Source organism: Budorcas taxicolor, chromosome 8, assembly GCF_023091745.1.
Source record: "Budorcas taxicolor isolate Tak-1 chromosome 8, Takin1.1, whole genome shotgun sequence".
Lineage (NCBI taxonomy): Eukaryota > Metazoa > Chordata > Mammalia > Artiodactyla > Bovidae > Budorcas > Budorcas taxicolor.
Genome location: NC_068917.1, coordinates 65,939,370 through 65,967,226, shown reverse-complemented (window position 1 = coordinate 65,967,226; position 27,857 = coordinate 65,939,370). Strand labels below are relative to the sequence as shown.

Sequence of the window (27,857 nt, the reverse complement as noted above, 5' to 3'; positions counted from 1 at the left end):
TCCGCTGTCCCTGGGATTCTCCAGGCAAGAACAATGGGGTGGGTCGGCATTTCCTTCTCCAGTGCATGAAAGTGAAAAGAGAAAGTGAAGTCACTCAGTCGTGTCCGACTCTTAGCGACCCCATGGACTGCAGGCTACCAGGCTCCCCTGTATGGGCTTTTCCAGGTAAGAGTACTGGAGTGGGGTGCCATTGCCTTCTCCAACCTGAGGCAGAGGCTGCCTATATTTGCTCTTTGTATCCCTCCAACGGGCTTGACCCCAGGCCTAGCCCCAAAATGTCTGGTGTCTTGGGATCCCCAGAAACCAGCAATCCTGCCCCACCTCACCCAAATGCACATGATGGTACCAGCAAGGCAATTCAGAATTCAGAGAATGGCACTTTATTTTAAGATCTGATTTTTTTCCCATGATTCTCTACCAATTCTTCCATGATGGTGTCGTCTTCTTCCACAGTGACCAGGACCTTCTTGCCCACCAGGCTAAAGATGTCTTCAGGAGGGTAACCTTTGGGCTCACCCACCTTCACAGTCAGCATGTCCAGTGTCAGAATGCTGCCTTCTGGAATTCTCACTTTGGCCACCACAGACTTGCCCAGCTGTGGATAAAATTTAAGATTCAGTGCCAGCCACACAAATAACTAGCACATGTTGTTTTAGCCCCTGGGTCCCTGATCAGTTTTCTCACACAAGGTACTGGGAAGGCAGGGAGTCTGTTTTCCCCTTCGGTGCCTAGAACAATAGCTCACACACAGCAGGGTCTTGGCCAGTGTGGGGTGGACTCAGACTCAGAGGGGTGGCCTTTACAATAAAGGACTCAGGTTATGTAGCCAAAGAGAGCAAGACCCGAATCCCAGGCAGCTGGGGACAAGGCGAGGCTGAGAGTCTCTAAAATGGGAAGTATCAGTGCCTCTATCCTGTCGGAGGACTATAAGGATTAGTGATGATAATGCCCGTAATCTACCTGGAACACAGACTTGGTAAATAAAAATGGTGATTACTTTTGTCATCATCCAGTTCAGTATCACATTTTAAACACATGGAAATGAAGGTGTATGGAGGGCAGGTAAGCTAGCCAAGGTCGCAAGGAGCCAGGAGGAGAACCTGGGATCCCTGACCCCTGGCCCGTGGCTCAACAGGCACAAACCTTATGGCCTCCTCGTTCAGTACAACAGGAATACGGAGGGCTCACAAGCATGGAAGGGGCAGACAGGCTGGGCAACGAGGGGAATGAAGGAGACCTGGAGCTCAGAACCAGCATTTCTAAGGTCTGGTCTATAAATGCTGTTCCACAAATTATCTAACTCTGCATCTTCCAGGTGAGGGCCAAGGAATCCATTCTGGAATTTATGTCAGGACACAAGGTCTTGTTGGCAGATGATTGTCAGATGTTGCGTCTGTGGTGTCTCACTGTCTACCCACAGAGCCAGGATGCTCAAAACCAAATTCAGTGCTCAGCTGCTGAAACTCTTATTCCAGTTTCTGAGCCAGCTTTCTCCTCTCTTCTATAATGCAGTTAATTTCTTTTCACTGTTATTTTAATTTTCCAGTGTATATACATGTTTGAGAGCAGCAAGTAGGCCCCACTGGAATAAAAGACAACCCTCCTGGAGCAGGCCTGGTGTGCATCTTGGCTTCGGCCCAAACAGCCTGCAGCATCAGAGGAGTGAGTGCCTGCTTCCCTGGCAGCCCCAACACAGAGGCTGAGCCAGGTCTAGGCCATGGCTTCCAGGAAGGCCTGATGGCCCCTGTGCCAGGCAGAGTTTGCTGGCCTCCCCCCGTCCACTCTGAACGTTAATGCTGCACAGCTCGCTCCAAGGGCTCCCAAGGGAATGTGTGCATCATCCTCCAGCAAGCCCATGAGAACCCTTGCCCCATGCTTCCAGTGTCTCCCCGTGCTTAGGGATTCCTTGACTTCTCACAGCCCTCCTCCCCCCGCCTCATGGAATCCCTCCACCTGAACATGCCTCTAGGATTACCTACAACATGGGACCCCAGACTCTGCCTCTCCGCATGCCTCATAAGGCCCCAGACCCCAGCGGGGTCTTCAGTGCTGGGGCCACAGGCTTAACGGAAAACCATAATATGATGCCAGCGAACCAGAGGAACAGCTAAAGTTCCTTCAAAAAGTTCCTCCCGCTGCTAACATGAACTCCAAAAACCTCAGGGGCTCACAGCAACATCCCTGCATCACCCCACTGTTCTGGGCTCAGGTAGGGCTGGTTCCCACTACCTCTCAGGAAAGCCCACATGGCTCCTCTCAACACTGGCACCTGGCAGGCCAGGAGAACCCACCTTCTCGTTGCAGGCCATCTCACAGGGCAGCAGCTGCTTGGTCGGGGAGCCCAGCGCCCTCTCCACGAGGCGCACAGACCGCACCAGCTCGGCCAGCTCTCCAGGCTCCAGCGAGGCCGAGTGGTCACTCCCTTTCCAGGTCTTGTCCAGAGTTATATGACGCTCCAAGACCTTGGCCCCCAGAGCCACTGCAGCCACAGATATCGCTATGCCAGTTTCATGCCCAGAATACCCTATGGGGATGTCAGGAAAGAGCTTCTGGTATTCCTTTAAAATAGAAAAAGGAAAAGAAAGTTAAATAGTGTGGTGCTTTCCACATACAGTCCAGAGTCAGGCTGATGGATCTGAGGCCCCATTGAGCCGCTCACTATCTGTGATGCTCCAGGAAGTCTCTGAGGCTCTTGGAGCCTCTCCTTCTGGGGATGACGGTAGCTGGTGGGAGCTGCTGTGAGCATGTGGAGGGCACTCAGCACACTGTGAAGGCTCAAAACTAATGGCTGCTCTTATCAGGAACACGTCTGAAGAATGTGTCACACTGTGCAAACCACCAGGAATAACACCAGAATTATAACCGAATGCCCAAACTCACTCAGAAAGCATCTGTCGCATTTAATTAGGCTGAGCTACTGAAAGCAAACGTGCTATATGCACAAAGATCACCATCAATAATACAAACAGCCCAATCTCAATCCTTCGGTGGAAATGTTAAATAATTAATTAATTGGTTATCTATAATTCACTGGATGCAACAAAAGACATGCTAAGTCGAGTGAGCCTTGTCAGGGAGGGCGACCAGAAGGCTTAAGTACAGCAGAAAGACCCAGATGGGAGTTAACAGAAGGTTAGGACGGCTAAGTGGCAAAGGCCTCAGAAACCAGGCTTAAGGGTGTGTGATGGGCAAGGAAGTGCAGGTTGTGGGTCAGAGTACTCACCCTGCCGTGATGGGGTGGGCTGGGCTGGTAGGGGTTGGGGGCAGGCTGGCAGTTTAACTCTGATCATGGCCTGCTCTCAGGATAAAGGACATGAGCATACCAGGGAGGTGAGGGGTTGGGGCGGGGACGGTGGAAGGGAAACAGGACCACGCTTTACAAAGGAAGAAAACTGAGGAAAATATTTGGCATCATACACACTAAATTGTCAATTATGGTAATCTCTGTGGGATGGGATTATAGACGATGTTCACTTTCTATGTTATATACGTCAAGGCTGAGGTTTTTTTCTTAAATCATGTTTTAATTTTAAAAATAATATGATTTCGAGATGAGCGAGCAATGGAGAAAAGACTACAAAACTGGGAGGGACTAAAGCTTTAGTTAAAAAGACAGCCATGTCATTTCGAAAGAAGATTACTTTTTAAAAAGTTAAATAGGAAAGACTTTCTAGAAAAATGTATTAGAGCTTATATAATCAGGGGGAGAAAACCTCAGAATGTCAAATACTGTACTTAAAATATCAGAGAGCTGGTAAATAACAGAACAGGAAAAACGAGAAGTTTCAAGAAGGTCTCCTACAATTCAATATGAAGAAAAATGAATATTTGCTCACCAACATTCATATCAGCATTATTCACACTAGCCAAAAGGTGGAACCATCCCAGATGCCCCTCAACAGATGAACAGAAAAACCATAAGTGGTATACACATACAATGAAATATTCAGCCTTAAAAGGGAATGAGATGCTAATACATGCTACAACATGGATGAGCCTTGACGACGTTATGCTAAGTGAAAGCAGATGGACACAGAAGGACAAATACTGTATGATTCCATTTATTTGAGAAACCTAGGGTAGTCATGTTCATAGAGACAGAAAATAAAATGACAGCTGCCAGGGGCTGGCAGGGTGGGGGGGATGGCACTCAGTGTTAATGAGTATAGAATATGATATGACTCTGAGATGAGAAAAAGTTCTTCAGATGGACATAGCAATGGTAGCATAACAATGTGAACGTACTTAGTGCCACTGAACTAGACACCAAAAAATGGCTAAGATGGCAAATTTTATGTATATTTTACAAAAACAAATCCATAACTCATTAAGAAAAGATAAAAGCCAGCAATTCACAGAAAAGGGACCCCTAATGACCAAAACACACAGGTAAAGAAAATGTATATGGCCAATTACAAAGACCACCTTAAAATGACAAAAAACAAATTAAAAAAACAAACAAAACCCCGAAAGACTCCACCTTAAATTTTATGAGAGAAATTAAGATTGGTGTTAAGAAAATTTAATTTATAATCTTTAGAATGTATCTGACTGCTTAACTCCATAGTTGGTTCTAATTTGATTCTGGAACAGCAAGACTATCAAGTGGAAGGGTAAGTCGCTCAGTCATGTCCAACTCTTTGCGACCCCATGGACTATACAGTCCATGGCATTCTCCAGGCCAGGACACTGGAAGGATGTCCCAATTACAAAGCATGTCAAGGCTGGTTAAAATTTTGGCTGCATCTTTCCCACAGCCAATGACCCAGTCAGACAAGGGCCCTCCCTTGTGCTCACCGAGATGACACGCAGGTTGACGTCCTCAGGCTGGAGCGGGTAGGCACTGGTGCACTGGAGGAAGCAGAAGTTGGGGTTGAGGGGCTTCACAATCTGATAGACTTGCTTCATGGTATCCATGGACTGCATCCCACTGGAGATCACCATTGGGCGGCCTGAAGGACCCAACACCAGTACCATCACCACTTCATTTTCAGGGGTTCTAACTCTCCCTGAAACACGCCCCTGCTGTTGGTCTCATCATTCAAACAACTCTTACACGGTGCGGGAGCACAGGTGAGGTTGGTGGGTTTCTGTCCTCAACCACAGGAAACATAGACTCCCTTAACCCCACAACATTATTGTGCGGCAAAGTAAACCAAATTAAGAGGAATCTGACACTCTTTAGAGAAAGATGAGCATCTCATTGTATTAAGAGGTTGCACAGCGTGGTAGGGTGAGCATCCCCCAGATATAAGAGGGTGAGGCCTTGAGCTGCCAAGTCCTACCTGTATGGTCTCAAATTCTTGGCTATGAGCTAAGTAGAAAGCATCAGCATCATATGACCTGCTTCAGTCCCGGTACTGACATGAGGACCATATGAGATCACTCATGTTGTAGAACCACTGTACAAGCTCTGATGTGCAGAGGCTGGATGTTCTAATATACCTAGAGAGTACTTCTCAAAGTCAGAGCTGCCTCTAAGGAGTTTTATTTATACTGTCATATCCTTCATTTTATATAAATATTTTATTAGAAATTACAAATAATTTTCATTTTAAAATTCTTATGAGGACTTCCCTAGTGGTCCAGGACTTAAGATTTGGCCTTCCTATGCAGGGGGTATGGGTTCAATCTCTGGTCAGGGAGATAAGATCCCACATGCCTCAAGGCCCAAAAACTGAAACATAAAAAAGAAACAGTGCTGCAACAAATTCAATAAAGATTTTTTTTTAATGGTCCATATCAAAAAAAGAAATCTTTAAAAATTCCTATAGAAACTGTATATCTTTAATTTCTTTCAACTCAGCACATGAAAAAGTGGGAGTATATGCTGATTGGAAAATCTGTCTTCAGGAGACTCCTTTAGTGGGTTATTACCAATGGTGTAAAAACACAAAAAGTCTGGACTCAGACTGTATGATGAAAATTAAACACTCACCTTTTTTGGCTGTCTTTTCCAGATACGGGAAATTGTTGGTGTCCCCAGATCCAACTTTGAAAAAGGGAACATTCAGTTCATGCAGAAACTCAACTGCCATCTACAAAAATCAAAGGGGGAGCTGACATTCACCACGGTTCAAAATCACCGTCCTTAAGACAGGCGAGGAGCCACCTACAAACAGAAACACCCCTTCTCTTGCCCAGAAACTTGAAAGCAGACACAGATTCGTTAGCAGTCATTTCATTCAAATTCAGACATTCCTTCACTCATAGCCACCCATCCACTCATCCAACAAAGACTGCGCCCTGGCGCACACTGTCTATGAGAATCTGGGAAAGAATCAGACCCCTGGCCAGACCGTCCTTCCCTGGTGGCCTGCGGCCCAGTGAACACACAAGAAAGGGTCATGACCTAATCTTGACTCAGACAAGTAGGCACTGAGAAAGTTAGCGTCCCTCAAAGGCCTTATCCTTGCCTCAGGACCAAACAGCCAGGAAAAGAGGCCATTTCAATCCTTGCCAAAAGTAGAAGAAATGAAGTGTTTCAAGGCCCAGCCCTGACACATTGATCCACAGCTGGCAGGGCTCATCAAACCCAAGCCCTTTCAGACCTCAAATTATGCTGCCCACAGAAAAAACCAATCTGACTGTTTGAGGCTACCTCTCTAGGGCCCTTCACCATCCTTATCTGGGATTCATCAATAACCCTCAGGAAACTGGCAAATGTCAGCAAATGCCTGCTGAAGGAATTAGTGGACCACAAATTTTAAGAGTAAAATCTCAATTTGCTGTACAATTACCAAAACTTCCCAAATTACTTTTCATTACAATTTTTTTTTAATTGAAGTTGAAAATCAGAAGTAGGGAGAGTCAATGCCTTGGAATATTTCCCAGTATCTAAGTTCCATCTATCTTAAAATGCTGGCCAAGTCTCAGAGGTAAGTTTGGAAGTTAGCTAGGTCGGTGCTTCTCACACTTTAATACAGGCACACGAACCCGCCATGGATCTTGGACGAATGAAATACAAGTTCTGATTCTGTTGATCTAGAGTGGGGCCTAAGAGTCTGCATTTCTTGTAAGCTCCTCAGTAATACCACTGTTACTGCTCTGTGAAACATATTTAGATTAGCAAGGAGCAAGGTTACTGGCATGGAAATCCAAAGGGTTCGGGGGTGGTAAGGAATAGTATGAGGTCATTCTGCCAGCAGGTTCTTTATTTTTTTACTTCTTTTCTTTTTTTGGCCTTACCATGCAGCACGTGGGATCTTAGTTCCCAAGCAAGGGATTGAATCAAACTGGTGCTCCCTACATTGGAAGTGGTGAGTCTTAACCACTGGACCAGCAGGGAAGTTCTTGCCAGCAGATTCTTTGAATCAAACCAGTACTGCCTGAGCTTTCTCCCATCTTCCCAGCAGATGATGAGCTACTCTAATCACTGGCCTCACTCAGAGAATCACTTTCCTCACTCAGAGAATCACTTTCCTCTAGTAAGTAGTAGGGGTTAGAGCTGCTAGCAATGGCAACCCACTCCAGTACTCTTGCCTGGGGAATCCCATGGACGGAGGAGCCTGGTAGGCTGCAGTCCATGGGGTCACAAAGAATTGGACATGACTGAGTGACTTCACTTTCACTTTTCACTTTCATACACTGGAGAAGGAAATGGAAACCCACTCCAGCGTTCTTGCCTGGAGAATCCCAGGGACGGGGGAGCCTGGTGGGCTGCCATCTATGGGGTCGCACAGAGTCGGACACGACTGAAGTGACTTAGCAGCAGCAGAGCTGCTGGAGAGACATACAGTGACTAACCAGCCAGTGAACAGGCCAAAGGCAGATGGCACTCTCCTCAGTCTAGGAGACACCTTTCAGGATGGCCAAAGCACCACTCACCTCCAAGGTGCTAAGCCGCCGCCTCCTCCTCCCCTCTGCTTTATGTCTTCCTTGTCTCTCTCTTCCCTTCCACAGTTTTCTATGTCATTCTCTCCTGTGTATGTGTCTCTCATACTATTAACCAGCCCTAAGATGAAACTGAAAAGCATTTGTTTTAAACATATTTATTGAATAAAGTCTAGTGTCTCCACCCTCCCCACTCTATCTGGCAGATGAAGAGAGTGTTTTCTATTTTAAGAGGGAAAATCCTATGCAAAATTTCATCTCTAATGCTCCACTTCGTGAGAGCATGATCAGAGTCCCCAGGGGCATAAAGAGATGAATGAGCCCAATCAGGAGAGGCGCAGGGCACGTAAGGGCAAGGAGGGGCCAAATGTAGGGAAAATGCTTTGCAAAAGCTTACCTATGCTGATTGTAAAATCTACATGAAGTGAAGTCACTCAGTTGTGTCCGACTCTTTCCAACCCCGTAGGCTGTAGCCTGCCAGGCTCCTCTGTCCATGGGACTTTCCAGGCAAAAATACTGGAGTGGGTTGCCATTTCCTTCTCCAGGAAAATATGCATGGAGCTCTATAATTTTGAAGCGAGCAAAGGGGTAAATTCCTGTTGGTAGAGAAAGGTGCAACTGGTTTCTTGCAACCTTCCTAGGGAGCCAGCCCCACCTAGTGGCCACTTAGAAAACTGCCATTTTGGATTAATTTCTGCAAAGGGTGCCAGTTTCAGTAGTCATCTGGAAGATGCTCGCCTTCCATGCCGAGGCAGTATTACTGGGCCCAGGCCTCGTCAGGCTGGGTCAGCGCCAGTGGCTGCTTTTCTCTCTGTGGACTTCCTGGCTTCCTCTCTCTATGCTGCTTTCAGTCCCCCTTCCATCTACGGGATATCGATACAACGTAGCCAGGCAGCCTCATAACTTCTCCTCTCCTCTGCCCCACATCACAAAGGCTTTCTGAGCCTGTCTGAAAGGAACTCAGTCGAGTATGGCCCTCCCTAGGCATCCAGGGGTTACACACAGAGCAAAGGGTCCTACCAGCAAACTGGTTTGGGTGAAACACTGCACTGTAAGACCTCACCTTGGAGGGTCCTAGTGAATACACTCCTCTAGCTGTTTTACTCCTAGTGTTTCCCACACGTATTCAGCACAGAACCCTTGTTTATTTGGGGAAGGGACTTTGACTCTAAATTAATGAATTAATGAGGAACCCCCTTTCCACAATGTATCCCATGAGAAATCTGGGAGCCTGCTAATCTAAGGGGTAACAGAAAAGACAGCAGTGGGGATGGGGTTTTTCTAAAGCTGCTTCCACTCCCCTTGATTTCCGGATCTATGACAATGAGCTGGGAGAACAGGTGTCGGAGGGCTTGCTCAGGCTGAGGAAAGGATGGAGGGCGGGGATGCATGGAGCCAAAAAGGCCTGGCCTGCCCTCAGCCCAGTCAGAGTATACCACAACACAGGCAGGGGTGCTCTGGAGCAGGGGTGTTGGAGGAACGAGGGCAGGCACTGTGGAGGCAGGCACGAGGAGGGAAGGGTGGCTCTGCTGGAATGGGTCCTCCAAAGGCCGCCTCTACGTCATGGCTCCCATTTGCTTTCTCAACAAAACTCCATTTCAACCAAAGGCACTCTGCTCATTTCACTCGAGTTCCACAGGCCTCTGTGCAGCTTCTGACCAGGTGCCCTGGTATTTTATTGGTCTTCATAAAGTTCCACCATGCCTTAACCTTTCCTCAGCACATAAAGAACGCCCTAGGAGAGCACACACAGAGGAGAAAGCTGGCACTGAGTACATGCCTACTGCCCAGAGGAAGTCAGGGGGGTGAGTTCTCAGAGCTGCTTGCTAGACAAACACGGAACAAGCGACCAACCCACCTCGAACAGCCGGGTAGACGGGACTTGCTGGTTCAGCAAAAAGGGACCTGGCAGGCAAAGCAAATGGCACTCTTGCGAAGGCTCTTAAGAATGCCGCAATGGGAAGCCCTTGAAGAGTAGCCCCTGCTTTCCGCAACTAGAGAAAGCCCGTGCACATCAACAAAGACCCAGCACAGCAAAAATAAATAAATCTAAAAAAAAAAAGAGAATACATTTCTCCTCGCTGCCTGTGCCTTGGTCTGTCAGGACACCAGTGGGGAGCAAATGGCATTCCTAAGACAGAGAAGACTCCCTGCCCCGTTAAGTGTGAAGCAGAGAAAAGGATTCTAAGCAACAGAACAGCTGTCAGTCAGTGGATACAAATCTTGCAAGCCCCCAGGTTCATCTCACCAGGTCCTCACTGTAGCTGTGGGGTGGGCATCTTGATTACCTCATTGTCACAGATGGACACCTGCGGCTCAAAGGTTATGTGACCAGTCCAAGCTCACAGAGCAAGTGACAGTGTCAGCACCTGAGTGTGGCTGCAGAGCTCAAATTTACACACCAAACTGCTTCCTGGGAAACCAGGCAGCCCCAGCCACCAACACCCAGACTCCTCTCCTTCCCCTGTGTGCTCCTGACTCTTAACCTCAAAGCCACCTGGCAGCGAAAGACCTAAAGAAGTGACTTCCTGAGCAGCGGCTGCCCAGCTGCAAGCAGACGCCAGGCACTCCCTTCAGAGCCCACATCCGGGAGCTCAGGTGTCTGGAAACAGTCTGAACAGGAAAGTCCTCATTCCAGGTCCAAGTCACCTTAGTGACCCTGCCAGAGTCTATGCTGACTCGGGACAAAGGAGCAGGGAGAGCCTTTGGAGGGCAGCGTCTTCACACGCGAAGGGAAATGGAGGCCCCAGAGCGGGGAAGCGACTTGAAAAGCTCACATGGAGATGAACTCAGCAGAGCAGGGCAAGGACCTGGATTTCCTGACCCTCAGCCTGGGCTGCTTCCTCAACTGTAACTAATGTCGCTGAGCGCTGGCTGTGTGCTGCGCCTTCTGCGGGTGATCACATTTAATCCTCACGACAACCCTGCAAGGTGAGTTCAGCTGAAGACACAGAAGCACAAAGAAGGTATATAACCTCCACCCGGACTTACCAGGAATGAGAGGCAAAAACCTCATACATTGCTGGTGGAACGTAAAATGGGGCAGCCACTTTCAAAATGTCTGGCAGTTCCTCAAAGAAGTTAAACACTGAGTTTCCATAAAAATATATATATACCCAAAGGACCACATACTGTCTGATTCTTTTTATATACAATGCCCAGAAAAGGCAAATCTATAGAGACAGACAGCAGATTAGAAGTTGCCTGGGGCTGGGAGAATTGAAGGAATTGAGGAATGACTGCTAACGGGCATAGGGCTTCCTTCTGGGGTGATAAAAATGCTCTAAAATTAATTGAGTGAATTGTATGATGTGTCAATAAAGCTGTTATTTAAAAAAAAATCTATCCCTGGGAATTCCCTGGTAGTCTAGTGATTAGAATTTGGTGCTTTCACTGCCTTGGCTTGGGTTCAGTCCCTGGTGGGAAATGAGATCCTGCAAGCCACATGATGAGGCCAAAAAGAAAAAAGAAAAAATCAGTCCCCTTGTCCTGGGGGCGACTTGGGTCCAAGACTCTCCAGCCACCAACATGGAGGGCGGTGAAGAACAGGGGGAAGCCCAAAGGCTCTGCTGAGCTCTGGGAAGCTGTACCTGCCTGGACCGGCACCTGGTTGGCTGCTGGGGAACCCCAGAAAGGTGTCAGATCTGCCCTCAAGACCCATTTCCCAACTGTGCGACATCACATAGACTTTCTAGCCCCTAGAGCCTCCGTTTCTTCATCTGTAAAATGGGACATAGCAGGGATAAAATATGTTACTGTAAGTGAAGATGCTTCATAAACTATAACATCGAATTCAGATGTAGGAAATTATGATTATTAGATGAACAACTAGATCTGAAGAATGTCATGCTTATGAATGCTGTCAATTAAAGAATGAATCTGGGCTACGGAACTGATCCCTGAACTTGTCAAGTTTCCCAGACATCTAGGTTCTTTGCTTCCCCTCCTTTTTTAATCTACTAATGGTCTAGACTAGAGTGATGCTTCTTTTGACTTAATGTACAGACACAGCCTAGGGTTGGAACAGTAACACAAGAGGTCAGAGGCCTACAGAAGGAACTGGAGTCTCTTCAAATACCCTAGCTGACTAAAAGAATCACAAGCCAAAAGCCTTAAAAATGTTAAGTTTCGTCTACTGATCCGTTTCTGCAAAGTTATCCTAAGGAAACTCAAAACACGGAAAGATGGTCATCTCAGCATCATTTAAAAGCACAAAAAGCTGAAAGTAACCTCATGTTCAAACATAAAGAAATGGTCACATATATTATAAATCCTCAAAAGAAATACTACACCACCATTAATAACTTTCAGCAAAAGATATGGAGAGTTACATGTCAATTATAGCTCAATAAAGCTGAGAAAGAAAACCAGGATATGGGTAAAAGCTGTGGTATAATATTAACCGGAAGAAGCAAACACAGAACTAAACATTCACAAATATAACAACCAGGTATATAAAACAAGTTCAGGAGGAAATATGTACAAGGAGCTGCCGTGTAGAGATTATGAGTCAGTTTTTCATCTTTTTTTCATGTTTTCTAAACTTTCTGTGACATCATAACTAAATTTTTTTATATTTGAAAAAAGAGCCCATGAAGGAGTCTTGAGGCAGGTCACAGAGCAGATGGAACCTGAGACCTGGCACCAGCTGGACTCTTCCAGGATGTGGGCACGGCCATCCTGGGAGCCCCTCCCTTCTGCAAGATCCAGTGTCGCCCCAGCAGGAGGACACTGTTAGGACTGCAGTTTCCTGATTCTGAATCTAGGCCACGGGGAGCAAACTGGCCCATAGGATCTCCCAGGGGCTTGAGGGACTCTGGGTTGCCAGGGTGGTTGCCCCCTACTCCCAGAGACAGCCTGTTTTGAAAACCATAGTTCTCTTTCCTCCAAATCTCACTGGGCCTCCAATCCCCCCGGCCTCCTGTTTAGTTGGACATTTACCTGGTCAACGTTATGGGGAACTCTAGCTCAGAAAACACAAAACAGTGTAAAGTGAGCAAGGCCTGCAGCTGGCTTGAAGTCAAAGACACCAAGACACCAGGCCACCTGTTGTCCCCTAGGTCTGCTAAAATGGCAGAGGGCTCACCTCATCCATTCCAGAGGCAGTGAAGAAGATGCCAACCTCCTCGGCATATTTCTGCAGCTCCTTGTACTGGGCGTGGCTGAACTCCAGGTGGCGTTTGTGCTCCCCGTATGTCTTCCCCCAGGAATGCTTCGAGGTGTACGGCCTCTCCAAGGCTTTCCGATTAAACTTATACTCCAGCTCACTCTTCTGGAACTTGGCACAGTCGGCCCCACACTCCTGCAACACATATTAGGATTCCTTTAATTTTCGGTCACGGGCTCTCAGAGAGAAGAGAAATGTTGGGGCAACTGCTATTGAACCATTATCTTTAAAAATAACATCAAGGGGACTTCCCTGCCGGTCCAGTGGCTAAGACTTCATGCTCCAGATGCAGGGAACCAGGGTTCAATCCCCGGTCAGGGAACCAGATCCCACATACCGCAACTAAAGATTCCGCATACCTCAAAACTAAAAGATCCTGCATGCCACAACTAAGACCACTCACTCTCTCACTCAGGCTCAGCAACTACGACCTGATGCAGCCAAACAAATAAGTAAATAAACAAATATTTAACAAACAAATGCCAACATCGAATGACAGAGTTCTTAAGAACTCCCAAAGAAGAGAAACAGAAGCAAGGAAGTCTCAAAAGAAGAATAAAGGCTGCGGAGAGGGGTTCCCCTCTGTTTTTTCCTCTTAAAACGCAATTAAAAAAAAAAAAGCAGGGGGGACTTTGCTTTACATTATAATATTTAAAATAATTAATTAAACAATCAAGATTTTAAGTTGTATAACTCAGCAGAGGATAGGAGCACTGGACCAGAATTTAGGGGGAAAAGAATCTGCCTTAACTCTGACTCTCCTGGATAAGTCACTCCCTATCTCTGGCCTCAGTTTCTCTGTCTGTACAAATGGCTGTGTGGAACAGCTCCAAGGCCTGTAACTTTCTGAGGAGCCCCTGATGGGGGTGGCGTTAGCTGTTTTGCCCATGTGGTTTCTGTATGGCATCTTGTTTGAACAAGAGGTTCTGGGGCAACGGCAAGCAAAAAAATTTTAAAATGCCCCAGCTTTACTGAACAGAAGCTGTAATATAAAAGCTGGATTGTCTGACTATAAAAGCTATAATTTTATTGCCAGTTAGCCTCCAAGCTCTCAAAATTGTTTTTTGTAAAGCCACTCAGTAGAAAGATAAGGAAAACTCTCTCAAGTCTCAGCTCACTGACCCTGCTGTAGACACCCAGGTCTTCACGTTGCTGGAAACCTGGGCTCCAGAAATGTCTGTGCTCAGAGTGTCACTTTCACTCCTGGAAAAGCCACAAAATGGCACAGTCAGAACTTGACCGCTAGAAAGAAATTCAAAGAACATTAGACTGAAAGTGACCTTTTTGTTTCTTTGTTCAAGCTTTTATTACTTCTCTACTGGCAAAAAAGCAAACTGCCAAATAAGTCAAGGTGTAACACACCCTTTGCATCAGATTTGAAAGTTAGGTGATGCATTTAAGGCACTTGACCCAGTAAGCATTAAAAAATGTTAGCAATTGTTACTCTTTAAAAGTATATTTTACTTTTTAGATTTCACCCATAAGTGATAATATACAGTATTTGTTTTTCTCTGACTTGTTTCACTAAGCATAATATCCTCCAGGTCCATTCACATCGTTGTAAATGACAAAATATCATTCTTTTTTATGGCTGAATAATATTCCATTGTGCATACATACTATATCTTTATCCATTCATTTGTTGATGGACACTTAGGTTTCAAACAGACTCACAGATCTAGAGAACAAACAAATGGATACCAGTGGGGAGAAGGAAGGAGTGATGGGCAAGAAAGGGGTGTGGGATTGAGAAGTACCATCTACTATGTATAAAATAAATGAGCAATGAGGATATACTGTACAGCAGAGGGAAATACAACTATTGTTTTACAATAACTTTAAATGGAGGAGTATAATCTATAAAAATATTGAATCACTATGTTCTATACCTGAAACTAATATTACTGCAAATCAATTATACTTCAATGAAAAGATAAATAAAAATTTAAAATAGAAAAGTATTTCTTTTTTTGGCCACGTGGCACCGAGGATCTTAGTTTTCCAACCAGGGATCAAATCCACATCCCCTACAATAGAAGCAGAGTCTTAACCACTGGACTGCCAGTGAAGTCCCAAAATAAAGTATCTTTATGATTCTGTAGGGTTCCATAAAAGCAGAGTTAGTCCTGAAAGAGTAAAAGAAAACCTAATTACGAATGACAGAACAGCTCTGGCTGAAGAGAAGTGAAAGGAAAAAAAAGATTTAGTGAACTACCTCTAAACCAAGGAATCAGTGCAGATCTTATGCTGGGGACTGGGTTTACAATGAAGAATGTGACAGGTCCCCCCTTCAGAGCACTCACAGTTTAACAAAGAGAGTTTAAACAGACACTGACAATGCAATCCCATGGGAAAAATTACGGGAACCCAACTCTGAAAGGAGGAGTTGGAGAGAGCATCCAAGAGAAGAGGGGGCATGAGCGTTCATTAACATCGTATCTCTAGTAGGTAACATGCATTGAGTCCTATTTGCCAAGTACTGTACTAAGAGCTTTACATCTTTATTTTATTCTCAAAATTCTATGAAGTAATTACAAGGAATGAGAGGGACAAGGGCAACTTTCAGGAACTTCCTTGAAGTAATTCACTGTCGCAGAAAATGTCAGAGATTTAAAAAATGATAGGCTGAAAGAGGTCAGGTCATTAAAGTCTTGAAGACTTTATTAAAGGGTTTCGACTCTACAGTGGCAGTGCATAGCCACTGAAGGCTCATCAAATCTGTGTTTCAGAAAGATCATTCTGCCACCAGAAAGGGGGGAGAGAGGTCGGGTTAGGGGGCAATTGTAGTAATGCAAACAAATCAGGAGGGTGGCAAAGAGATGAAGAACAGGATTCGAAACATTTGGAAGTGAACCTGGAGAGCTGGACGCCAGGCCGGATGCAGGGCACCGAGAGGCAGAGCGAGGATGATTCGGGCTCTGAGCAGCCCCGCCCCACCCCTGCCCAGGCCGCTCTTCCTCCAGGCCCTTCCCTACCCCGCCCCCCGGCCCCGGGCTAGTGCCCGAGTTGTCTAGACTGTCCCCCTCACCTTAGCCATGCGGATCATGCGCTTGGCCACGTCCAGATCGCCCTGGTGGTTCTGGCCGATCTCGGCAATGATAAAACATGGATGCTGCCCGCCCACCCAGCGCCCAGGACACAGCTCCAGCTCCAGCGGCATGGTGGCGGCTCACGCTTCCCTGCTGCACCAGCAGTCAGGGGCCCGCCACCTCCTCGGTGGGTTAGGTCCGCAGCCCAGCGGGACCCACACACCGGCCCCGCCACGTCAGTCCTTGGCCACCGGGCAGCCAACCCCCAAGCACGGCCTCGCTCCCGACAGCCAATCAGATTAGGGGGCGGAGCCACCCTCTAGGAGAGCGGTGCGGCGGAAAGAGGAAGTCCAGCAGGCTTGCCTGGAGCTTGGAGTATGGCTTACAGCCGGGAGCGTAACCTCTGACGGTCGTAGGGTGCGTGCATCGGTGAGCAAACATTTCCCTAAGGAGGCTGAAGGCTGGCTTCCTTGGGCGTGAAGGGAATGCGCCCTACGGTGTGATGGAAAGAATGAATTCTGGAGTTATAATTACAGAGCTGGTTGGCGCCCACCCCTGCTCTTGATCATGAATACCTTACCCTTCTGAGCTTTATTTTCCTCTTTCTCTGAACTGGAAAAATTATAGACTCTACATCCTAAGGTTCGTGACATAGCGTATAGATCACCGTGATCACAGTACTTGGCCTGTAAGCTTTCGATAAGTGGTTGCTGGTCCTATTATATGAGAGGCAACAAGTTCAAAAAGTTCACTGACTTGTCCACAAGCTATCCAGAAAGCCGCGGTGGAGCTGGGACTAGGACCCTGGATTGCCTTCCAGACTAGGGCTCTTGCAATACTCTATCAGTTCAGTCGCTCAGTCGTGTCCGACTCCTTGCAACCCCATGAATCGCAGGCCTCCCTGTCCATCACCAACTCCAGGAGTCTACCCAAACTCATGTCCATTGAGTCGGTGATGCCATCCAGCCATCACATCCTCTGTTGTCCCCTTCTCCTCCTGCCCCCAATCCCTCCCAGCATCAGGGTCTTTTCCAATGAGTCAAAGTATTGAAGTTTCAGCTTTAGCATCAGTCTTTCCAATGAACACCCAGGGCTGATCTCCTTTAGAATGGACTGGTTGGATCTCCTTGCAGTCCAAGGGACTCTCAAGAGTCTTCTCCAACACCACACTTCCAAAGCATCAATTCTTTGGCGCCCAGCTTTCTTCACAGTCCGACTCTCACATCCATACATGATCACTGGAAAAACCATAGCCTTGACTAGACAGACCTTTGTTGGCAAAGTAACGTCTCTGCTTTGAATATGCTATCTAGGTTGGTCATAACTTTCCTTCCAAGGAGTAAGCGTCTTTTAATTTCATGGCTACAGTCACCATCTGCAGTGATTTTGGAGCCCCCCCAAAATAAAGTCTGACACTGTTTCCACTGTTTCCCCATCTATTTCCCATGAAGTGATGGGACCAGATGCCATGATCTTAGTTTTCCGAATGTTGAGCTTTAAGCCAACTTATTCACTCTCCTCTTTCACTTTCATCAAGAGGCTTTTGAGTTCCTCTTCACTTTCTGCCATAAGGGTGGTGTCATCTGCGTATCTGAGGTTATTGATATTTCTCCCGGCAATCTTGATTCCAGCTTGTCTTTCTTCCAGCCCAGCATTTCTCATGATGTACCCTGCATATAAGTTAAATAAGCAGGGTGACAATATACAGCCTTGACCTACTCCTTTTCCTATTTGGAACCAGTCTGTTGTTCCATGTCCAGTTCTAACTGTTGCTTTCTGACCTGCATATAGGTTTCTCAAGAGGCAGGTCAGGTGGTCTGGTATTCCCATCTCTTTCAGAATTTTCCAGTTTATTGTGATCCACATAGTCAAAGGCTTTGGCATAGTCAATAAAGCAGAAACAGATGTTTTTCTGGAACTCTCTAGCTTTTTCAATGATCCAGCGGATGTTGGCAATTTGATCTCCGGTTCCTCTGCCTTTTCTAAAACCAGCTTGAACATCTGGAAGTTCATGGTTCACATATTGCAATACCCTATACTGAGTTGCAAACAAAACTGAGAAATAAGTTTGAAGGAAAAAGCAAACTTGATTCTCCGCTTGACTTCCAGAACTAATGAGCAAAGTAACAACAACGGAAGGGAGAGGAAGAGGCACTTCTGGATGGAAGGGAGAAGGGTAGGTTTGGGACACTTGGTATAAATATGCAGGTGAGGGACTTCCCTGGTGGTCCAGTGGCTAAGACCAGGCTTCTAATGCAGGGGCCCCAGGTTCAATTCCTGGTTAGGGAACTAGATACCCCACACCGCAACTGAAGATCCCACATGCTTCAACAGAAGATTGAAGGTCCCACGAGGCATAGACAAAGTAAATAAATATTAAAAAATAAATATACAGGTGAAACTGTTCATTGGGTAGGAGGAGAGGCAGTTCTGAGGCTCAGTGTGGGTCTGGGCTGGAGATAGAAATCCAGCAGCCAGTCTGAGTGAGGAAAGACTGACCAGGTAGACTCCTGAAGGAGAGAGTGTGCAGAGGACTGAGCAGTGGAGGACTGAGCCTTGTGCAGCTGCCCTGGAAGGACAGAGAAGCAGGGTGTGTCCTGAGGAGGAGAGGCCCACAGAGCTGAAGGCCCAGAGCAGTGCATGAGAACGAGCAGCAAGAACTCGGTGGGGAACATGGGAGCAGGGGGAATGCTGGAGAAAACAGATTTGGTGGCCAAGGGGTGATGGAAAAACAGAGGAGGCAAAATGGATCTTTTCTTGAAAAAGGTCAGTTGTTGAAAGAGATGGAAGGGGCTTCCCTGGGAGCTCAGTGGTAAAGAATCTGCTTGCCAGTGCAGGAGACACAGGTTCCATCCCTGGTCTGGGAAGATCCCACATTCCTCGGAGCAACTAAGCCCATAGGCCGCAACTCCTGAGCCTATGCTCTACAGCCCAGGAACCACAGCTCCTGAGCCCATGATCCAAAGCTACTGAAGTCCATGCACCCTAGATGCTGTGTTCTGCAACAAGAGAAGCCACTGCAATGAGAAGCCCACTTGTTGCAATTAGAGAAAAGCCTGCACAGCAGTGAAGACCCAGCACAGCCACACATAAATAAATACAATTTTATATTTTTTAAAAAACAGCTGGAAAATGGGCTGGGGGTGGGGGCAGCTGTCCTAAAGTTGAGGGGTTCCAAAGAAGTGCACATTTGGAAGCAGGAAGTGGGTGTGGGTCAGAGTGTGACCATCAAGGGTGCCTATAAATGGAGTAACTGAGAACCTTGAGAGAAGCAGGCTCTTCGGCCACTTGACACCAGAGCAGGTCTTCAGTGGCTGGGGTTGAGGAGCTTGGATGGACAGCAAGAAAGTAACCAAGGAACAAGGAGATTGCAGCGGGGTTCATTCATCTGCAATATGTCTAGACTAGAGGCCACGTGCTTTAGGTCTCTCAAGTTTAAATGGCCTTTCACAGCTGGGTGAGGTTGAGCAACAGGCCTTGGTTACAGAGAAAATTAAACCCAGCACTAAAGTAACTCAGTCACTTGACTTGGAAAACCATTATGGTTTTGCATAATTCATATATAAGTGGAAGTTAAGTTTAAAGAAAAAAAGGTGATGTCACATTTAGAAATATGATACCATGAAAGGAAGTTGGGCTAATGTTACTTGTGGTTAAATAAAAACTTTCAATACATTAAAATACACACTTACTTAGTACCTACCACAAATAAGGAGGAAAAGATGCAATCTTTATTCTACTCTTGTTCTTGTTTTTAAAGCCAGTTTCCATGCTTGGGTAATGAGTCAGTGTTCAGTCTGTCGAAATGGATGAGGACATGTAGGAAGGTCTTAGAAACAAAACCAATGAAGGATTTATTTTTTATTTTTTATTTTTTATTTTTTTTGCAGGAAAGGGCAAGGAAGAACTTAGCTTTGGAGAAACTAGGGCACCCAGAGTGCTGGGTCATAAGGGTCAAGGTCAAGGATTGGCTATAGTTCCTAGAACTGAGATGCTGGGGCCTGGGACCTCAGTAGCTAGTTCAGCTGTGCTTGGCCCCTCCTGAAGTTGATTCCTGCAAAGCCTCCTCCAACCTAGAACTCTGATTAATTTTTTGTCACCGCTCCATGTTCTCGTTACAGTGGACTATTCTGAGTTCCTCTAAAGGATCGTGTTCTCTCCTCCAGCCCTTGACACAGGTGGTTTCCTGAACCTGCACACTCCCTCTTTCCCCGCACCCACCATGCTGAGCCCCTGCTTTCTGCAGGTCCTTCTGCAGGTCCTTCAGGGTAGAAGGCACTTCCCCTCAGGACCTTCTCTGATCTCCCCAGCAGCCTCCTCTACGCTCCTGCAAGGCCCTCTTTATTCCCTCCTTTATAGAGCTGCCTCTTGTCTGTCTTTCTCTCTGTAGAGTGTGAGCTCCTTCGGGTTGGAACTATCTGGAGTGCCTAGTCAGTGCTAAACAAAGGGCAAAGTTCTACGGACGCTACGGTGAACAAACAAGACAGACCAGGCCTCTGCCCTTATGTGGCTTGGAGCCTTGTATTATAACTGAGTCCTCCAGGACAAAGAGCTCCTTGAGAGCAGGGCCTCAGCTGTTTCCTCTTATATCCGTAGCACCAAACACAGAACTTAACAATTCATAGGTGCTGATAAACATTTTCTGAATGGCTAAGCACAGGGAAGGAAATATGACAGTGAAGACTGAGGCATAATTGACTTCACATATTTACTCTTCAAGCTGCATTCAGCCTCTTAGGTGAACACGACCATTCCCTGAAGTCAGCTTTCTGGAAAGTTCTTCTGAGGAAGACGTGAAGGATTAATCCACCCAAGCTCCCCAACCCCCAGCCACCCTGGTGTCAAATGGCCAAAGAGTCTGCTTCTCCCAAGGTTCTCTCAGGTGCTCCATTTATAGGCTCCATTGATGGACACCCCCTGACTTACACCCAGTTCCTGCTTCCTCAACCTTGGTCCTTATACCTGGAACAGAAGCATCATTTTTATACTGTCCGTGAGCAAACAAGCCCACTGTCACACCTGGGGCAGTATGGGAGGTGGAAGTCACTTCACACTATCTCTGTTGGAAGGATTTTGACCTGGGTTACACACCATACCTGCCTCCACTTTCCAAATGCTACCTCACTCACCCATCCAACAAATGATTCTTGGATTGCTGCATGCCAGGCACCATGCCAAGAACCAGGAATAGAATGGGGAACAAAGAGCGTGGGGCCTCTTCCTATAAACTGCATTTTACAGTAAATGTAGTTTATGATAAAAGTAAACTATATTCACACATTGCTATAAAATCATGAACTGTCATAAGGAGGGCATGAAGGAAAGCCGTTGAGTGCTGTATGTGACTAACAGGGGGACACTTTTCACACAGGTTGTCAGGAAGGGTCTGTCAAGGATCAACACTGAAGCTCAGACCCCACCCCAAATTCCTCCCACATGATAATAATCTATTTGCAAGCTTGGCCCCCACAGGAGGTTGAAACAGTATAGTGTCCTGGAAAAAAAATCACAGTGTTTGGATTAAGCGAAGCCAGGGTTCTACTCCCAGCCCTGTTCCTTCTCAACTTCCTGCTGAATGAAAACCACCACCACCAGAGAGCAGTGGTGAGAACCATGTGAGACCTGCTTGCCCAGAGTTCTCGCCCCAGAGACTTTGAGAGAAAGAAGTCTCGTCCTGAGCTCCTGCCCCCTGGCCTGCTTCCACTGCCTGTGGCCTGGAGGACCATCCTCGTCCTCATATCTCATCTTGACAGTCTGTGCCTTTCACCAGCCTCCTCTCCTCCTCACCCTCCACCATACCCCACTGTCTGGAAGGTCCTACCCCCCTACCACCCCAGTTAAGGGCAGTGGGTCTAGGGAAATCCCTGGCAGTCCAGTGATTAAACTAGGTACTCTTACTGTGGTGGCCCAGTTTCAATCCTTGGTCGGGGAACTAAGATCCTGCAAGCTGTGCGGAGCAGCCAAAAAAACCACAAAAAACAGTGAATCTGTTGTCTCCCTTTCATCCTCTCACTCTTAACTTCCAAGAGTCCCCAAAACTTTAACAACTTTCACTCCTTCTCCCTCATGCTGTCCTTGAGAATATCATCCATTTACAGGGCTTCAGGATGTACACCCTCATGGGTAACTCCCAGATATTCATCACCAACCCCAGTCTGACTGCTTACGTGGTTGCCTGCTCAATTCACAACCATCTCTAGAAACAGCCCCAGTACGCCAGAACACCCTATAGGAACCCGGTTTCAACTATGTGATACTGTCAACTCAAGCCCAACCAGATTGATCCTAATGTGTTAAAAGATAATATTCCAATATTTCAAGCACATGAAAAGTTGCTCAATGTCATTAACTATTAGGAAAATGCAAATCAAAGGCACAGTGAAATACCACCTCAGACTCAGTAGCATGTCTAGAATCAGAAAGACAAATAAAGGTGTGGAGAGACTGGAACTTTCATACACTGCTGATGGAATGTACAATGGTGCAGCCACTTTGGGAAACAGTCTGGTGGTTCTTCAAAAGGTTAATCATCTCATTACCATATGACCCAGCAAGTCTACTCCTAAATATATTCCCAAGAGAAATAAAAAAAATGTGTCCACAAAAAATTTGTATTTGACTCTCCTCTCCAAACCTGAGCACCCAGGTCCACCTTTTAATCGCATTGCTTATAAGTCCAAATACCCAAGTGGGGGCTTTTCAGCACGTGACTGCCATTCTCTGCCCAGAGGTTTTCACAGTTCTTGTGTTTGGTGTTCTGAGTTGAATTATGATCCCTTCCCTAAAAGCATATGTTGAAGGCCTCACGCCCAGTCCCTCAGAATGTGACCTTTTACATGGAAAAAGGGTCATTGCAGATGAATTAAGTTGAGTTCATTGGAGTGGGCTGTAATCCAAGATAAATGTCCTTATAGAAAGGGGAAATTTGTGCACAAACGCATACACAAGAACGCCACTTGAAGAGACACAGGGAGAAGATGGCCATCTACCAGCCAGGGAGAGAGGCCTAGAACAGATCCTTCCTTCCCTGACAGCCCTCAGGAGGAACCAACCGTGCTGACACCTTGACCTTGGACTTCCAGCCTCCAGAACTGTGAGATGACACATGTCCGCTGTTTATATCACCCAGGCTCTGGTATGTGGTTACGGCGGGCCCAGGAAGCTAATACACGTGGGTAAAAATCACTGAGGAGATGTGCACTGAGTGCCGGTGTAGGAGGCACAGCAAAGGGACTCAGGCCTACAGCCCAGAGCTCTCACTTCCTGGCAGAGGAGGGAGTCAGGGCAGTGAGAACGAGGCCATCAGAGTCACTGAACAACGAACGCAGGGAGGTCACTGGGGAGGCTAATGCCTTTGCACTGGCTCTTGAAACTGGGATGGGTCTTTTTTGGCTTGTGTTGTCTGCTTAATATTTATTTTTGGCCGCATGGGGTCTTAGTTGCAGTATGCAGGATCTTTGCTGGGGCACGTGGGCTTCCCTCTAGTTGAGGCACAAGGACTCAGTGGTTGCTGTGCGTGGTCTTAGTTGTCCCACGGCATGGGGGATCTTAGTTACAGGACCAGAGATGGAACCTGTGTCCCCTGCACTGGTAGGCAGACTGTAACCGCTGGACCACCAGGGAAGCTCCTGGGATCAGTTTGCTTACGCAGATGGAGGAAGAGTGCAGACAGAGGAGGCGGCACAAGCAAGGCGAAGCACACAGGAGTGTTCAGCTGGCTAGCAGGGTGTGTGGGGACCAGGGAAAGGAAGGCTGGGAAGGAGAACTGGGGTGTGGTGCCAGAAAGTCACTGAAAGTTCCCAAGTGGCGTCAGGAGAGCACAACTGTGCTGAGGTCCCTTGAGCAGCCTGGAGAGGATGGGTCCTGGGTGGGACACTGAGAGACCTCAAGTGGCCTGTGATGTGGGAACTTGGATTCCCTCAGCCTCATTTCTTCCATCTCCCTCTATCTCCCTCCTGCTGAAGCACCTGTATTGTGGAGCGCTCGGAGTTTCAGAAGTTCCCATCCACGTAAGGGATCCTCTGAGATGAGCTCACCCAAGCTCAGTGGACTGGGTCCTGTAGTCTAGTTACTGGCTCACCCTTGGCCTTTTCCTCTCGATTAGTCCAAGGCAAGGAAAGAAGTACAAGTGCTCTGCACTTGGGGGCCTTGCAACAGTCACCCTGACTGTTTCCTCAGTTGAAAGATGGGGTGGGAATCCTCCCACTGCCTCTCTGGAACAAGATAATGGATGTGAGCTCAGCAAACGGCAGCATACTATGGAAAACCTGGGACCATCATCCTTGTGTCAGAAGTGGGGCTTAGGACAAGTCAGGCCTGAGCTTGGCAGAGAGGGTGTAGAATAGGATGTCGACAGGCAGGGAGCACCAGGTGGCTACAGAAACAGGGTAACAGTGGATTGGTGTCCCAGCAGGCAGGGAACGAAATGACAGGTCAGGGACAAGGCAGGGTCCTGACCTAGCACTGGAATGGGCAAAGTCAAGGAATTCCCTTCCTTGGGGGCTGGCTGGGATCCTGAGGACTACTTGCTTCCCCAGGGTCCTGTCACCCACTCCGACTCCTCCAGTGCCCGAGCACCCACTGCTCAGATGCCCACATCTCACCCACTTGCTGCTGCTGCAGCAGCTCCTTGGTGCACTGCTGTGCAGAACCCTAGGCTGTGTGTAGGCCAGCCTAGTCTGCCACTGAGAGAAGCCCACGGTGTAGGCTGTTCCCAGCAGTTCTCCACATTACCCCTCCTGGTGTCCAGCACTTTCACACTCATTAACTTAACGCAGAGAGTGTGCAGGGCAGCCCCAATTTAGGAATGGAAAACTGAGTTCCCAGAAGCAGAGCGTCTTTGGCTGGCTCACTGAGTTGGTATATGGCAGGGCTGACTCTCTCAGTGTGGAAGTATTATGATTGAGAGTGGTAGTTGTATTTGTAGAATGTTCAGTTTGCCCGCACCCCTAAAGCATTTCATGGTCCCAATTCTGAAAACTAGCTCTGTTCTTACTCTGCCCTGAACCTCATGTTAGCCTGCATCTACTTTGCTCCAGATTGAGAAGAAATAGGTCCACTAACTTTCTCATTAGAACAGAGTCAGGAGCCAGACAGCCCTAAGGAGGAGCATGTAGCCATCAGCAGAAGCTGTGTATTTGGGCAGAGCTGGGTTGGAACTCCAGCCAGGCTGGCTATTTACTGGCTACTTGACTTTGGAGGCTCTTCACCTCTAAATCCTGGAGTTTCCACACCTGTGAAAACAGTTTCCCTCCCTCCAACTCAGAACATTAGTGCCCCCCAGGGGCAGATACACATCCTGCACATGCTAAGGTGAGTCTATAATGCCAGATACTCCCCAGACCGACTAGTCTGACTTGTTCAGTCGCTCAGTCATGTCAGACTCATTGCGACCCCATGGACTGCACCACACCAGGCTTCCCTGTCCTTCACCATCTCCTGGAGCTTGCTCAAACTCAAGTCCATCGAGTCAGTGATGCCATCCAACCATTTTGGCCTCTGTCATCCCCTTCTCCTGCCTTCAATCTTTTCCAGCATCAGGGTGTTTTTCTAATGAGTTGGCTCTTCGCATCCGGTGGCCAAAGTATTGGAGCTTCAGCATCAGTTCTTTTAAGGAATATTCAGGGTTGATTTCCTTCAGGATTGACTGGATTGATTTCCTTGCAGTCCAAAGGGACTCAAGAGTCTTCTCCAACACCTCAGTAGTAAAATGGATTTACTAGTATCCCTATTGCAGTTTTTGGAAGACACCTCATTCACCATCAGTCTTAGCAGTGCAGCCCTCATGCACACTTGTCCAGATAACTGTAACCACCTCCTCACTGACCTCTTGCTACAGGTCTATCCCCTTCTACTCCATCAGCCTAAGGCACAGCTTTCTTATTTTCCACCAGCCCAAATCCTTACCTGCTCCTCAGGAAGGCAGGGTAAGTGGGAGTAACAGCTTGAGTAACTACTATCATGTCTATTGCTGGTTAGAACTTGGAGTATATATATATATATATATATATATATATATATATATACCTCGTTCTGATGTACATAGCTATATCAGGGCTGCAAACTCACTTAAGCTTGGGCTCCATATTTCCAGTCAAGGAACTGAAGGTTCCCAGAAGGGAAATGACTCAGGAGAGTCAAATACCAGCTAGTGGCCAGGCTGGGGCTAGAACAGATCTCTGGGTTCTCTTTGAGGCTTCCCTCACATCTCCACTTCTCTTCTCCAGGGCTGGGCTGAAGCAGTGTTCTAGCGAACATACACAAGCTGGTCTGGGTCAAGTCCCCTTAACAAGACAGAGTAAGGGTCATTTTCTTTGTAATGCCCTTCTGACACCTCTGGAACAAGTTGTAATATACTTGGAGACTACGAGGCTGACCTAATTGGCTCTAGAAAGAACTTCTACACTTGCTTCAATCTTGGTGGTTTTCCTGCAGAGCAACTGTTTGGCAGGTGAAGCTTAAGTCAGTTGGTAACTTGACTCCCTTTATAAACTGTCAACACAGTGGTATCACCAGTCTCATTAAAATTGATGTCAGCACAACTCGACAGGACTGGAGAAAAGGGAAGGTCATAGCCTAGGGACAGAGCCACGTGATTCTGTCTCATCTTTCTCTGATGGGAGGGTGATGCAGCCCAAATAGGATGCCAGAAATGAAAATGACTCTAACTCTGCTCGCATGAATACTGGGTGGAGGCCCCAGCGGTGGTGATGAGGAGCGTGGGCTAGCATTTTACACACACTGCTCTGCATTTCCCTCAGAAGTGTCATTCACTCTTTAGGGCCTGGATCCCTACAGCAGGAGTAAACTAAATGGAAGAACAGAGTTGAGAACTGGGCCAGGTTCTTTCACTACTTCATCAGGAAACCTTGGGCCAGGCCTTGATGCTTTCCTACGCCGGTTTCCCCATATGTGCAAGGAGCAATACTTTGTTTTCCAAATACTTATTTGGCTTCAGGTCTTAGTTGCATCATGTGAGATCTCCCACTGGCGGGACACAGCCTCCAGAACACACAGGCTCACTCAGTAGCTGTGGCATGTGGGCTTAGCTGCTCTGCAGCATGTTGGATCTTAGTTCCCTGACCAGAGATTGAATCCGCGCCCCCTGCATTGCAAAGCTGATCCTTAACCACTGGACCACCAGGGAAGTCTCTAACCCTTCCTTTATTTTTAAAAGACAAATGCAATCAGGACATTCCATGTCACACAGAACAGGGTCGTTACTCTGGTTGGAGGGCAGCTGTGTGTGGGAGAGACCCCTCTCCCTACCCTGCAGGAACAGGTTAAGGACCAGTTATCCAGCCCATCACAGCTCCCACCCAGCTCAGATGTTTAAAACATTCACTACAAAAGCTGGGAGCAAGTCCACTCCATGAACGTCTCCTTCAGAGGAGAGAACTCCAGTAACAGGGTTTGCTCTGTGACCTCATCACCAAAAAGCCTGTTTCTCAAGAAGTTTAAGTCTTTATTTGAGAGTACCTGGGCCTCAAGGCCCTATCAGAGGTCTGCACGTTACAAGCTTCTGGAAAATTTCATTTTAAGACAAGGAAAAGCAGGTCTGATAGTTCCCTAGAAATCCTCACTGGCCACAGGTCATAGGTCAAAATGACATTTTGTAAAGTGAACGCACAGAAAAGCTCTGCCATTCAAGCCCCCCTGGGATAAGGTCCCAAATCACTGCTCCTGTCTCACCCGCCACTCCTCTCTTCATTCTCTAGTCCAACTTGCCTATTTGAAGCCAAGCGTACACAACTCCCTACCTGTGACCTCTGTCCATCACGTTCTTCCCTCCTTTCTCCATTCGTATTTCTAGTCACTCATATCCGCAT

The 27,857-nt window shown here is 47.2% G+C and overlaps 1 protein-coding gene across 1 annotated transcript; it reads right to left on the bottom strand.

Annotated features, from left to right (window-relative positions):
• Positions 1-357: 357 nt before the first annotated feature.
• On the bottom strand, positions 358-16,244 carry NANS (N-acetylneuraminate synthase). Its single transcript, XM_052644781.1, has 6 exons — positions 16,029-16,244; positions 12,920-13,135; positions 5,939-6,038; positions 4,798-4,952; positions 2,292-2,558; positions 358-595 (listed from the first exon to the last, which is right to left on the bottom strand). The coding sequence occupies exons 1-6, from the start codon at positions 16,158-16,160 to the stop codon at positions 386-388; spliced, it is 1,080 nt and encodes a 359-aa protein (XP_052500741.1). The 5' UTR covers positions 16,161-16,244; the 3' UTR covers positions 358-385.
• Between the last annotated feature and the right edge of the window lie 11,613 nt (positions 16,245-27,857).